Source organism: Ciconia boyciana, chromosome 17 (genome assembly GCF_034638445.1).
Source record: "Ciconia boyciana chromosome 17, ASM3463844v1, whole genome shotgun sequence".
In the NCBI taxonomy this organism is placed as follows: domain Eukaryota; kingdom Metazoa; phylum Chordata; class Aves; order Ciconiiformes; family Ciconiidae; genus Ciconia; species Ciconia boyciana.
The window spans coordinates 12,224,115-12,237,076 of NC_132950.1; the positions used below are offsets into that span (position 1 = coordinate 12,224,115).

The 12,962-nt window shown below is 43.0% G+C and overlaps 1 protein-coding gene across 7 annotated transcripts in view; it reads left to right on the plus strand.

The window, feature by feature from the left end:
- The window catches only part of SGSM2 (small G protein signaling modulator 2), a 61,624-nt gene that overhangs the window by 25,764 nt on the left and 22,898 nt on the right, over nt 1–12,962 (plus strand). For all 7 annotated transcript variants that reach the window (XM_072882293.1, XM_072882296.1, XM_072882295.1 and 4 more), the window contains exons 3-8: nt 3,137–3,299; nt 7,291–7,452; nt 10,499–10,566; nt 11,071–11,216; nt 11,632–11,766; nt 12,233–12,357. In XM_072882293.1, coding sequence (XP_072738394.1) covers nt 3,137–3,299; nt 7,291–7,452; nt 10,499–10,566; nt 11,071–11,216; nt 11,632–11,766; nt 12,233–12,357 — 799 coding nt within the window. The remainder of the gene's footprint in view (nt 1–3,136; nt 3,300–7,290; nt 7,453–10,498; nt 10,567–11,070; nt 11,217–11,631; nt 11,767–12,232; nt 12,358–12,962) is intronic.

The following is a 12,962-nucleotide window of genomic DNA, read 5'->3' on the forward strand; positions in this document are numbered from 1 at the left end:
AATAAAGAGGGGGAGTCTTCAGGAAATGCTCAGCACCTTGACAGTATTGGGCTTAAAGCACACCAAAATACTGCCTTCTTTCAAAATAAGCTGCCGAATCTTGGGAGAGATGCAATGCGTATCAGAGCAGATGGAGTACCATTTGTTACTCGTAACAAAAATTTAATGTGGCAATTGCAACTGCAATTTATCGCAGGACTGCCTGCTGTCATTAAACACACAGGAGAGCATCGCTCAGATGCTGAACTCAAACCCTTCTGTGAGGGCTGGCATGCCTGCGTGGGTTTCAGTGAGTGCACACCTTGCAGATAAAGTTGGGTTTTTTCCCCTCCCTGTGAATGAATTGGTCTGTTCTCCTTCATACCTTTTTGGACAGTGTTGACTGGATGAGTCATCTGCAGTCTCGATTTAAAAGTTGATAGACAGGGAAGGCTTGGTTTTTATTTTGCTTTTTATTTCTATTTATCTTGTTGCTTTTTCCTGCAGCAGTTTAAATGAGAGCTGGTTAGATTTCTGAGGCACAGTCTTGCAAGGCTGAAATAGTGCAATGCGGTCTTTTACTGGTGACCATCAGCACGTTACAGCAAGGTTTGCAAAATGAACCTCACAGGCAGATCTGTTGTAGTTGCAGGTCTGGCCGCATCTCTATTCCCTCTCAGGCTGTAGTAGTGTTACATTTTCTTCTCAGTTTATAGGCCTTTTAATCTTTCTGTCCAAAGCTAGATGATGGGCTCTGTTGGAAGATGAGCCTGTCTTACCAGGCTTTATTGTCTTGTAGTGATCTCCAGTGCTTTGGGAAGGGTTTATCTTCCCTAGCATAAGTGTTCAGTTTCCTATTGGTTTTCCAGTAGACGCTATGATTTTAGTCTAGCAAGTGTCCTAACAACTGGTTCATCGTCAGTACCTGTGATTGCAGAGTAACTTTGTACTGGTCACAGGTGATGCTTTATTTTCCTGAGGTCTGTCACTTTGTTCTCTAGCTCCTAACCAAGTGATGTCTGAGTTGCAGTTGATTCCTTAAAAGATCCGGTAGCTGATGGCTGCTGCTTCTCCAGGCTGTGCATCCTACCATGTCAAGATGCACGGTGGCTGGGTACATGGGCATCTTACCCTGGAGATCTTTGTAACTGATGCAAAGACTTGAACAAGTCGTTCTGCTAAGGAGTGTGCCCCTGGCGCTTGGAGAATTTTCTAGGCTGGAACACGGATGCCCACAACGTAACTCAATTAAGGTGTGTTAAGCATTTAAAATCAGAGAGTCTATCTGAGTGGTGGTGGAAGCTCGTTACAGGCCTAGCTATTGGTAATTGTGTTCGAGGTGGCAAACCCAGTGTAACTGAGAACAGTGTGAGTACGCAGAGAGCCTGGAGCAGCTGCAAGCTATGGACCACTCATCAGCGGAGAGTGAACTGAAATGTCCGGTGGTGATGTTTAAGTTCACTGTTATTAATCCGTTTGTTCCCGATGTGAAGGAAGAGAGGGAGGACTGAGTGGGCTGATGTTAGAAGTCTCCTATCTTCCCTGTTTTCACCAGAAAGAAAATGTCTTTCCCATAATCTAGGTGAGTGGAAGGCGTCATCATTGTACCACTTCGGCAGAGCCTGTTTCCAGCTAGCCATCATGCTGCTGTGTTTGATAGATGTTCCCTTCTATTAACACAGTAAAACAACCAAGCTTCTCTTCTCCGCCCAGCCAACTCAAAAGTCCACTTCCCTCAATGAGACTTGTTTCAGAGTTCAGGAATATTAAAACCAAACAAAACACACACACACAAAAAACAGACAACAAAAAACCAGCTCAGCTCAGCTGTGACCTGGCTGGACTCCGATGCTTGTGGGTTATATGTGTGCTGAAGAAAGCGTAGCTCTGGCTTTGATTCTTGTACGTTGCTCTCTCCTCACCCAGCCTCCTCATTTCTCTAAGTTTTGTATTAGTCACCACATAATGAGAAATCTGCAGGCAGCAGTACTCTCAGAGCAGTTTGTGGTTTTGTCTTGAACATGGCATTTTAAATAGTGAAACACACAATAGAAGCAGCTTTAACTCTCCTGATACAGAGCCTTACCTGTCCCATAGGTTTCCATGTATACCATAGTGTCATTGCATCTGAGTTCCTTCCCAATTGTGTTAACCCATGCGATAGTAATGTGTGCATGTCTCTTCCCTTTGCCAGAGGAGAATGGAATACATAAGGCAGTTGAGGGGAAGGGGCTTGGTAGACTTTTTTTGTTATTTTCATACCTATTTCCAGTGAGAGGTGGCATAATGAAAGTATCTCACTTCTGTTTGGGACATGAAGAGTTAATATTTTAATAATCAGAAATAAAAGGATGATTCATTCTACTCTGCTTCTGCAAATCAAGATCCTGTGGCAACGAAAGCTGTGTGGTCACTTAAGTGATAGCTTAAGTGATACACAGCAATCGGCTGCATGCCAGTAGTTGGTTAAATACAGCCATTTCTCACGTTCTGCATTCAGAGATCAGTTCAGGTTTGAACCTGAACTCTGTATAACTTACATGAGATGCCTTCTTGCCAGTATCATTCTTCACAGGCCAGTGCTAAAATTCCTACAACGTGATTTCAAAAATTAGTAGCAAATAACAGGAAAGTGTGACCCCCAGTTAGTCCTTTTCATTGCAGACACCAGACCATATGGAGAAATACCAGTGGGAGAAATGGATGCAGCAACTCACAAAGATAAGTAGGAGCCTCTGCTCAAAACAGAGATCATCAGTAAAAGCAGATTTCCAGTTCATTACACCTTGAGTTGGGGGACCTGGTTCTGCCACGAGGAGTTGAGAAGAGGTTTTGCCTTTGGCTTCATTTTCAGTAGAATCGTGAATTCTTTCACCGTCACATGCGTAAAATGGGGTGAAAATAGTGGGAGATATTTCAGTCCTTTGGTTCATTTGTGTACTGGTGTTATCTGTAACTTACAAGGTGCTTATTGTTGCAGATCAGACACATGCTTGCATCATCTGATTTTGAGATCTAGTCTGTCTTACTGTCCGTCTCTTCCCCCTCGTTCTCTTGACTCCACACCTGACCAGTGGGTGTTAGCAGGCGGTATTCACCGAAGAGAAGACTGAAGGATAGCAGTACATATAACTTGATCTCCTTCCCTTTCTTGCAGGTGTTGTGGAAGCGTGTCTCCTGCACATGCTGAAGCGCAGGGCTGCCGGCTTCCTGCGGACTGACAAGGTGGCTGCGCTGTTCACCAAAGTTGGCAAGACGTATGCAATAGCTGGAGACATATGCAAGAAAGTGCAGGAACTGCAGCAGCAGGTAGAAGGCAGGTGAGGCTGAGGTCTGTTTATCAGCAAAATTCATACCATGTGTGTGCAGCATGGGGAGGATGCAGAGACTGCTTGGTAAATGCAAAGGGGTCTTTCTTGGCCACATGCGTTAAAGCTTTGTCTCTTTAGTGTCTGTAACTTTAAGGCAAATGGTTTTGTTTGATCAAGCTGACAGCTAGCAAAGAGACAGAGGTTGGGAATTGGGTCTTTGGTGTTTTGTTTTGCTTCTCAGTATAGCGGATCAGTCCGGCCGGCCCACACAAAGCAATAAAAGTGAATAATAACTGCTGATTTTAGGGAGCGCTCACAGTCAGGGTATGGTGGACCAGTTTGGACTGTTGGTGGGAAGGGATGTGGGTGGCAAGAGGAACTGAAGAACAGACTTACTGGAAAAGCTGTTTTGGCATGCTCCTTGCCAAACCAATAACAGAAGATTTGTGGGTATTATGGTAGAAATAGTTAATGGATACAAAGAATGATAGGAAGAAAGATGAACTCAAGAAGAGGCAGTCAGCAGTGAGAGTCTGATTATAGGAAAGCAGCTAAGTATGCACTGGACTTGAGCACAACTGAATTTGTGCTGGAGTCGAGGACTTGAGGTTGCTGAAAGTCCTAAACTTCTTGCTAGTGGTGAGTAGTGCAATTAAAATTTTCCATGTGGTTCTCCTGACTGAATCACAGTGCATGAGCCTGTGGGATGAGTGTCTTGTATTGCGAACTCAGGGCAGGAGATTTTTTTCTTCTGTTCGTAGATGGTAGTGGAGTGGCACTGCTAAGCCTTAAGAGGTCTTTGTACATTGTAGGAACTTTTAGCCTCTTGATCAACTTGCTGTTGAAGGACTTTGTCAAGAGAGCTTGACTTCAATTTGTGTTGCATTGAAGTCTTCAGTTATTGACAGTTGTTTAAATTAGCACTTATACTTACATTTCTGTGTAGTTTTCTGGCATTTATCTTTATTAGACTTCTAAATATTAGACTTCGGTATGTAGTCTTTAACAGGCACGTCCTATTTTTGATATATTTTTTAATTGTGTGCCTACTGATAGGGACTGGGATTTTATTAATTTTAGTTTTTAAACGTTGGGAAGAAGGATGCTTTCTACTGAAAATTCCCCAGCCTTCCTCCTTGGTTAAGAGTCCACATGAACCATACTCTAACCACCAGAGACCTTTGGCTGTGTCCTCTAACAGAAAGGAGCAAATGAACTTAAATTCTGTGGTTTCTCTTGGAGAAGTGTTGTGTGGTTTTCAGCTATTAACAACCACAAATTTTAAGTGCTGTAGAAAATAGGCACAGCAAAGAGACTCTATTAGGAAATACTGCAAGGGGTGGACTCGCTTTGTTGAACGTATAAAATGAGACACAAGTGCTGTAGCAGTCTAATTGCTCCTGAGGCCATGGCTTAAGAAAGCCCTTGTTTAGGATGCAATTAAATACATTTGAATTCCTCTGATGTTAGTGGTGTCACATGTATTTCTTGACTTGGGATTGTCACTCCGTGTGTGCTGCCTTGTAGAGGTTCTGTCATGGCCTAGTGGAGGACTAGGGACTTTGTAAATGCGGAGAAGAATTACGGATCTCACTCTAGACAGCACCCGAGTATTGTATTTAGTCTTTGTAATTGAACACTTTCCTGAAAGGGGACCTGAGTGCTGTCAAAGAGCAGGATCATTTGAGAACATGGATTTTCTACTGCAGATTGTTGAAGACATCAGGATTTCTCTTTTCATTAGGACAAAATTGAACCTTGTTTTCTGCTATTTTAAGGGGCAGATTTTCTGGGAGAGAGATTAAGAGGGTTAGTCTTCCACTGCCAGCCCTATGCAGAGTATGGAGAGCAAGGTAACCTGCGGTACTGTGCAGAAGGAGGAATCTCTCCCAGTGCTCAGCTCTATAGTGTACGTTTCTCCTGCAGCTGCATTATATTGCCTGATGCAGGAGTACGGACCCATCACAAGATGTCATCGCATGCTGTGACAAGGGTGACACAGCTTCACCACCGGCTACGCTATGGACACGTGGCTTAGTTGCATTATGTACCTTAGGAGGAGAGGATTTGGGGCAGTGCCCCACCAGTGCTGACACAGGAGACTCTGTGTGGCTGGTACCACCTTACAAAATGTGCGTTGTGACTTGTTGCTGCATGTTAGGTATTCGGGATGGAGCAGTGTTGTCATCTTGCCTTACATAACAAATGCCGCAGGCAAAGCTAGCAGGGAGGGAGGAAGGGAACACAAATTCACGTTTCAGCTACTTTGCTAGGCAGCAGGGAAGAGAAACAGAGTGAACAAACCCATTTTCCTTTTTGTGGGTCACCTTTTAGAAACTGGAAAGCTTTAGGCAGCACATTCAGCTTCAAAATCAGTCTCTGGTTCCAAATCTGCTCAGGCCGTTAATTATCTCAACAGTGACAAGTGATAATTTGTGTCAGTGCCACCAAAGAAGTGAAGGGAACATTGTTGTCAGTATGAAAATGTATTTTGGACACCAGTACTCAATGGATGAGAGGTGGATGCTCGCCGTGGCAGGACACCCAGCATGGATAAGAGCATGTGTGTTGTGCTGAGAAGGCACAAAACTGCTCCTTGGCATGATGCAAATTTCAGCTCCAACCACATGAAGCTGTGCGGTGGCAGGAAGCATGGCATACTGGGGTCTACAAAGAAAAGTACCATCCTGTTCATACGGCAAAACACCATCCCACAGCGTGCCTGGGGCACAACATGCCACTGTCCCTCACTGGACTGGGGTCAAGTAGATTTTCTGGGTAGCAGATAGCTCCGCAGAAAGGAATGACAACTTCCCGCCTGGTTCAGAGACCACTGTGCTGAGCAGCCCCCACGTTCGTGTTGTCAGCCGCACTTGGGAAGTGATTCTGCGTTGTCGAGCCAGCTTGCCATCCTGCCACTAAAAGGCAGCGTTAAGCGCGCTGTTTCTGAGGTGGACCTGTTGCTGTGCTGGCTTATGCTGTAGGAACAAGCAGGGGGCCTTGGCTGTAAGCAAGCTCCCAGCTGGCTTTGCATGCTCATTTGCTATAGTTCTAGTTTCTCAGTTTGATGTTGCTTATCTCTTAGTTGTCTTGTTGTCATTCCGTAGGTGGTAGGAGATAGGATCTCACTGCCAAGATGCTAGCACAGACTGTGCTATAGCTGTATACGGTGCTTTACAGAGACAATGAAAAGATGGGCTTGTGCCCAAGGATTGCCTGATGATGGTATGGCAGGAGGTCCCTGGAAAAGCTCTGCCTGTGTTATCTCAAATCCTGCTCCATGCTTCTGGTCTCAGTGGGAATATCTCATGCTGAAACAGCTGTGTGTGTTCTTGGAGACATGGCTAGCTTCTCCTAGAGAAAGCTGGGAGACAAGAAGCTTTTTACCATCCTCCCTGTAGCTTTCCCAACTCAGTGTGAAGCTCTGTTTGATAAGAAGCAAACTTCTGTTCATCAGGTGTGGCTTATTTTCTGCTACACTTTGCATATTTGGGGTTTTTTTTTCCATTCTTTTGGGGTGTATGGTCTGCAATGGATTTACAGCCCATTCTGTTCAGCCTAGTATGTGGGAGTTTTGGAGGAGCTCAAATGTTGGGCTTTTCCTAAAGCTCCAGAAGCAGAGAAGATATTTTTGGTAGGTGACTACCTAGCCCGACATACCTAATACAGACCTGTTCGGGGGCTTTTGTAGAGCTTGTTCAGCATCTGTCTGTGAATTAGATAATCCTTACAGACTTCTCCTATTCATAACTCAGAACCAAGACATCATAAATCATTAGTTAGAGCCATGATTTTCAGAAAATCCCTGTTGATGGACTAAAAGTCCGCACCCCGGTGGTGGTGAGTGCTTGACATAGTCATGTGGACAGCTAATATACCAATACGCGTTTGTCAGATACATGCTGTGTATTCCGACACCTCTCCATTCAGTCTTTCACTGGAGAGCTTTCTGTGAGAAGAGTCTGAATTCTGACTACTTCTACTTTATCTCCTTTTGCAGGAAAAATCAGCCAAATGGGCAGGAACCCCTCAAGAGGCAGGGATCAACCACAAGCAAAACACCTGTCCTGACACCTCAGGCCATCAAACACATATGGGTCCGGACAGCATTGATTGAGAAAGTGCTCGACAAGATTGTGCAGTATATTGTTGATAACTGCAGGTAAGGAAAGAATCGGAAGTGCAGGGATTTATTGGACTGATGTGTTTAGGTATCTGCAACAAGGGATTTAATCAGAAGTCTCCTTCAAACTTCTGTGATGCAAACTTCTGGTAGGAAGAAAACCAGATACATGGACGTTTAGAAGAAATTGTACTTTTGTTTTGAATCATTGATGTGTTCAGACTTACAAAAAATGTTAACAGCCATACAGCTTTCCGGAAATCAGCTAAAAAACTAACTCGCAGTTTATTAAGGACTTAATTTTTTCTAAAGTTGGCGATATTGAACAGTGCTACCATAAAGAGTAATGCATTCAGAAGCCTGTGGAGCCCTGATCCTTTCCACTCACTTAGGCACCTTAGGTTTCAGTAGATATTAGATGCCTAAATTCTAACGGGACCTAGACCTCAGCGACTTAGTGGAATAGAAGTGTCTTCTAATAGGTCAGGAGTGCTTAATTCACTTACATCAGTTAAAAATAATCCTTTGGAATTTTAGGAGTTCGGGGAAGAAAATGCCCTTCATAGATAAAAGAAGAGGAAATGAGTTTACAACAGGAGTTAATGACATAAACCCTTAGGGCTGTGAAACAAAAGGTTTTTTTAATCATGTTTCCTTTTTAGAAAATTCAAGTTTTGTGTAAAGTGAATCTTGCCTTGCAAAACCAGAGAAGAGCATCAGTGCTTTATGAATGTAATCCACAGGGACTCTTTAAGAGGAAAAGACAAGTCCTCTGTGTTCCATGACACATTCTGTCATCACTTCCTACTGTCGAGCACTAGCTTTGGTTTCCCAAGAGGTGGTTCTTAACTCTACCCTTTGTGCCTTCCTACCCTCCCGTAAGTGATAAGAATTAAGGGGCACACTGGGGACAATTTCCCATAAGAAGAGAAAGGAACCCTAAAGCTTGATATGGTCCCAGAAGAGTACATCTGTACCCACTGCCGCTGCAATTTGTTTGCAGTCTGCACTGGGGGGACACATTTTTGGCTGTCCAAAGCCCATGGGTCTGAACAAGGAAGAGAGCTAGAGCAGAGGAACTTATTCTCACAGTATTTTCCAAGGTTGCATTACTGTTTTCCTTGTCATCAGCTTCATTTTCATGATCTATCTTGCCACTATAAAGAAAGAGAATGGAAGAAAGGTCTTTGTGCTGTTCAAAGAAAACTGTTGCTCTGGGATATCTAATGCCAGTTTGTTTTAAGAGCTGTGTGCAGAAGAGATAGCGGGAGGGTTGGCTGTGTCCCAGAGACATGGTTAATGAAAGCATTTTAGTCCAATGTATCAATATGTCTGCTGATACATGGATACAAGGATTTTTTAATAACTTTTTCCACATAATTCACTTGGAGACATGACAAGAGAGTTCGGTCTCAATTTACAACAATTGTAGATGTTCTTCTTACTGCCTTCTCTATCCATTCAAATGAGTTAGGATTTGGTCCTTAATTGCAGGTGTGTGATTTTGAGAACCTGACTTAGTGAATACATGGAACCTCTTCATAAGGCTTGTTCTCATGCATTTTTGTGACATTACTGCTCAAATGCTCCATGTTTAAGTCCTTCAGCTCTCCTCTTCTTGAGGAAGAGAAGACGGTTTGGAGTTTGAGCCCCATCTAGTGGAAGAGACAGCAGAGGATAATGACAGTTCAAGAAATTTGGGTGTTTTGATTTTATGCCTGCTGTGATGGGAAGACTTTGGGGTCATTGCAAGAGCTACTGTTTGTAGTAGTTCATTGTTCTTGACAGTGTTTCAAGATTATTCCTCACAGATGGAAGAGATGTTTAAGAATGTGTGGATCTCTTGGTCTCTGTGGAAAACTAACAAAATTGCTTGCAGAGAGTTATTGTTTGTCTCCATATTGCATTAGTGCCCAAAGCCCCAAATCAAATATACTGGGTAAACACATTTAGCAAAAGGCAAGCTCCTGCCTCTCGAGAGCTCAGTTCAAAAATAGATGAGGCGGAATGAGCAGAGTGAGAGGAAGTGGCTTGCCTGAGATTACACAGCTGATAAGGGCAGAATATGGATCCAACGTAAGGGCGGTGGTCATCTTGTCAAATACAGAAGTCTGGAGTGCAGATTTATTGAACTGGTTGTTCTAGGCTCCCTTTATGCTCCGTGCAGATCTAGTTGATGTTATTGATATAGTTTAGGAAATGATCTAATTCTAAAGCAGATGTCTAAAATAGGACAAATTAATTTATCTGTAGCTTTCTTATAATATATTTTAATGATCTTTAAAAATAGTTCAGGACACATCATGTTGTAAAAGCCTTCTTTACCTGCAAACCCAACGCAACATTTCTTCCTTACGAGGTCAGTAGGTGAGCCAGTCAAGCACCATTAGAGCTTTTAGAGGAGATGTATACATTGGTGATTTCTAGGTAATCCTAGCAACTGCTTTTTCTCTACCTGTCAAGTTCAGAAAATATATGGGGCTTGGATCCCTTTGGTCCTCTCTCTGGCTGTTTAGATACACAGTTTTCTTATTGGCCCATTGTGTGAGAGAGTGTAGTTGATAATCACAGCAAAATTCTGTTGCTGGAACTTTTGTGTTGGAACTGTAACTAAAACCAAGCTTTGAAAATGTGTTCTGCTTCACTACGTGCACAGCACTCCAGATGTACAGCCTGGATCCTGTTTTCAGCCTTGGTAAAACTCTTAGAACCCGAAACTCTTAAATCTTCCCTTTTGTATAGGCAATTTAATTGTCTGAATTTGCTCTTGAAATGAGTGTTTGGCCTCAGTTTTTATTAAGTATGAAGTCAGAGCTGGAAGGTGACTTCAGTAGTTGTGCGTCCCCCTGCACACACCGTCGACTTCCACTGGACTGCTGGGCAATTCCACAGCAAATGCTGGAGGAATTCTCAGGTTAATAGCAGCCTGTGCAGCTTCTCTGCCCTTATCTCTTTTGCTTCTTTTGGCATACTTTCTGGTAAGCAGTAACGTGTGGTATTTTTAAAGTCTCACGCTACTAGGAGGCATAAGAGCTTTTAAAAATAACAGACTGTTTTTAACTGGACTCTGATCTTTTATTCCTAGTAAATATTATGAAAAAGAAGCTTTACTGGCAGATCCTGTTTGTGGCCCAATACTGGCTTCTCTTCTAGGTAAGTTCTTGCAAAGTTACCTCTTATGCTAAAGAAAATAAATTGTTTCTTAAAACATTTTGTATTATGAAAGTGTTACAAAAGGTGATTTTTCTCTCTAGCATGTAGTTTAACTATTTATAATAGAGCAACATAGATGATGTTGCTTACAAGACCAGTAGAGACTAGTCATCTGTTTTTATTATTAGTTATCGGTTGGATCAGAGAACAGAATGGGAATAGCTTTTTACTGAATGCTTGCTAGCAGATTGTAACTATTAATGCTGCTATGGCAGGGTATTGTGTCCTACAGGAATATTTTTATACAGCCCTAGATAATAGGACCTGATATGTTGTTATATGTATTGTCTGTATTATGGGCTGATCCTGTAGGATCATTAAGTGATCATTAATATTCGCTTGGCTTGAGAAGGACATCTCACTTTCAGTACTTGGCCAGCAGGATAAGACTAAGTATGTTTCTGAACAGACTCAGAAGGTTTCTCTCTTGGGCTCTTTTCTTAGTTGGACCATGTGCTCTGGAGTACACCAAGCTAAAAACAGCTGATCACTATTGGACAGACCCTTCAGCAGATGAGCTTGTTCAACGACACCGGATTCATGGCGTACACGGCCGCCAAGACTCTCCTTCGAAGCGCCCAGCCCTGGGAGTAGGTATTTACTGTGTAGCTATTTCTGAGTTGAGGCACAGGCTGACAATAAAAACAACCCCAGGAGGGAGAGATCTGCGTTTAGAACAACCTTTCTTTTCTCTTCTGTAATGAAGCCTTTGTCACCGATTAGAAGGCCATTCGGGCCCAAATGTTCTCTTTATCTGTATGTAGAAAAGTTTGAGATCCAGGACTAAATGTGATCGGACCAGGTAGTTCACAAGAAATTATGAGCTGCCTTGGTCAGGGATGAGTAGGAGCCCAGGTCATTTCTCTGCAAGGTGTCCTGGCTCCAGGAAGAAGTTCCATTCTGCAGAGATGGGTCTAAATGGAACTGTTCCTGTTTTACTGGCCTGTCAGTACAGTCGTTCCCGTCCTACCTGATCTGCCTTGACTGTGTTTGTGTGTGTGCTAGATCCGGAAACGACATTCAAGTGGGAGCACGTCAGAAGATCGTTTTGCTGCTTCAGCAAGAGAATATGTGGAGTCTTTGCACCAGAATTCCCGAACACACCTCTTGTATGGGAAAAACAACGTCTTAGTCCAGCCGGTGAGTACATTGACTTTTGGGCCAATACACACAGCTGCTGCCTGGCTGTGCCTTGAGAAGTCAGTAGTTTAGGTAAGAATACAACCTAGGCTTGTCAAGTACTCGCTTAAGGTCTTGTCCTCAGGACAGTGCTGCCTTCCCGCTTGACTCTGTTATGCTGAGGTAGATTAAGATGTGACAAATGTTTTCACTGCCTGACCAATGTGAACTGTGAAGTGGGCATATAGGTAGGAACAGACATACTGGACTGTATTTCATAAACCCAGTTTTTTGGGGGGAAAAAACCTGTTTTTTCTGCTCTAATAGCAATATTAAATACCAGTACTTTTAGTGTTAAGGTTTCCCTCAGCAGTTCCTAGATAATGCACCGCTCTGGAACTTGTGGGGCATAGGATGACTGGAACATGACAATTATAATTGTGCACTTGAGTCACCTGGATTATCTGTTTCTTGCTTCTGTGAACAGAAAGACGACTTGGAGGCAATTCCTGGGTATCTCTCCCTTCATCAGTCAGCAGATAGTTTGACTTTAAAATGGACTCCAAATCAGCTGATGAATGGAACCCTTGGAGATTCAGAGCTGGAGAAAAGGTAGTCATTGCATTCAGGAAAAGATCGGAAGCATTCACAGTGTTTATTTCTTGTATATTTGGCAATATGGCAAAAGTGTAACAAGGCTGATTTAACTGAAGGGCTTCTGAATAGCGCATAAATTGAGGTGTCAGGCAGCTTGGGTTCTGTTCCTGTTTTGACACAGATTAAGCAACTTTCCAAAGGTCCTGTAATGCACTTGGATATAAGGCCTTTTCAGAAGGAAAACAAAAGCCCACTTTTCCAGGTGTTTGGGAGAAAAGGCTCAACACTACCTTCCATCGTTACAATTCTAGTACCTCCCTTCAGAGGGTCACAAATCACTTGGCAAGCATGGCTAATTTCAACCTCAAAAAAAGAGACCTGCAATGTCATTGTCTTTCGTTAGATCGGTTATTCATCCAATTTGGCATTCTGCTTCAGTGGAAAGATAGGTAAAGTCTTGAACCAGGCAGGTATGTCTCCTCAGGGAATGCTTCCTTCAACCCCAGAACAGTGCTCTGGAATGCTTAATCCACTCCATTCTCTTTCTAAAACTTCACGTGTATTTTTTAATAGAACATTAATGAAGCCCTCTACCCTTGCTTTTATTGCTAAACTCTGTC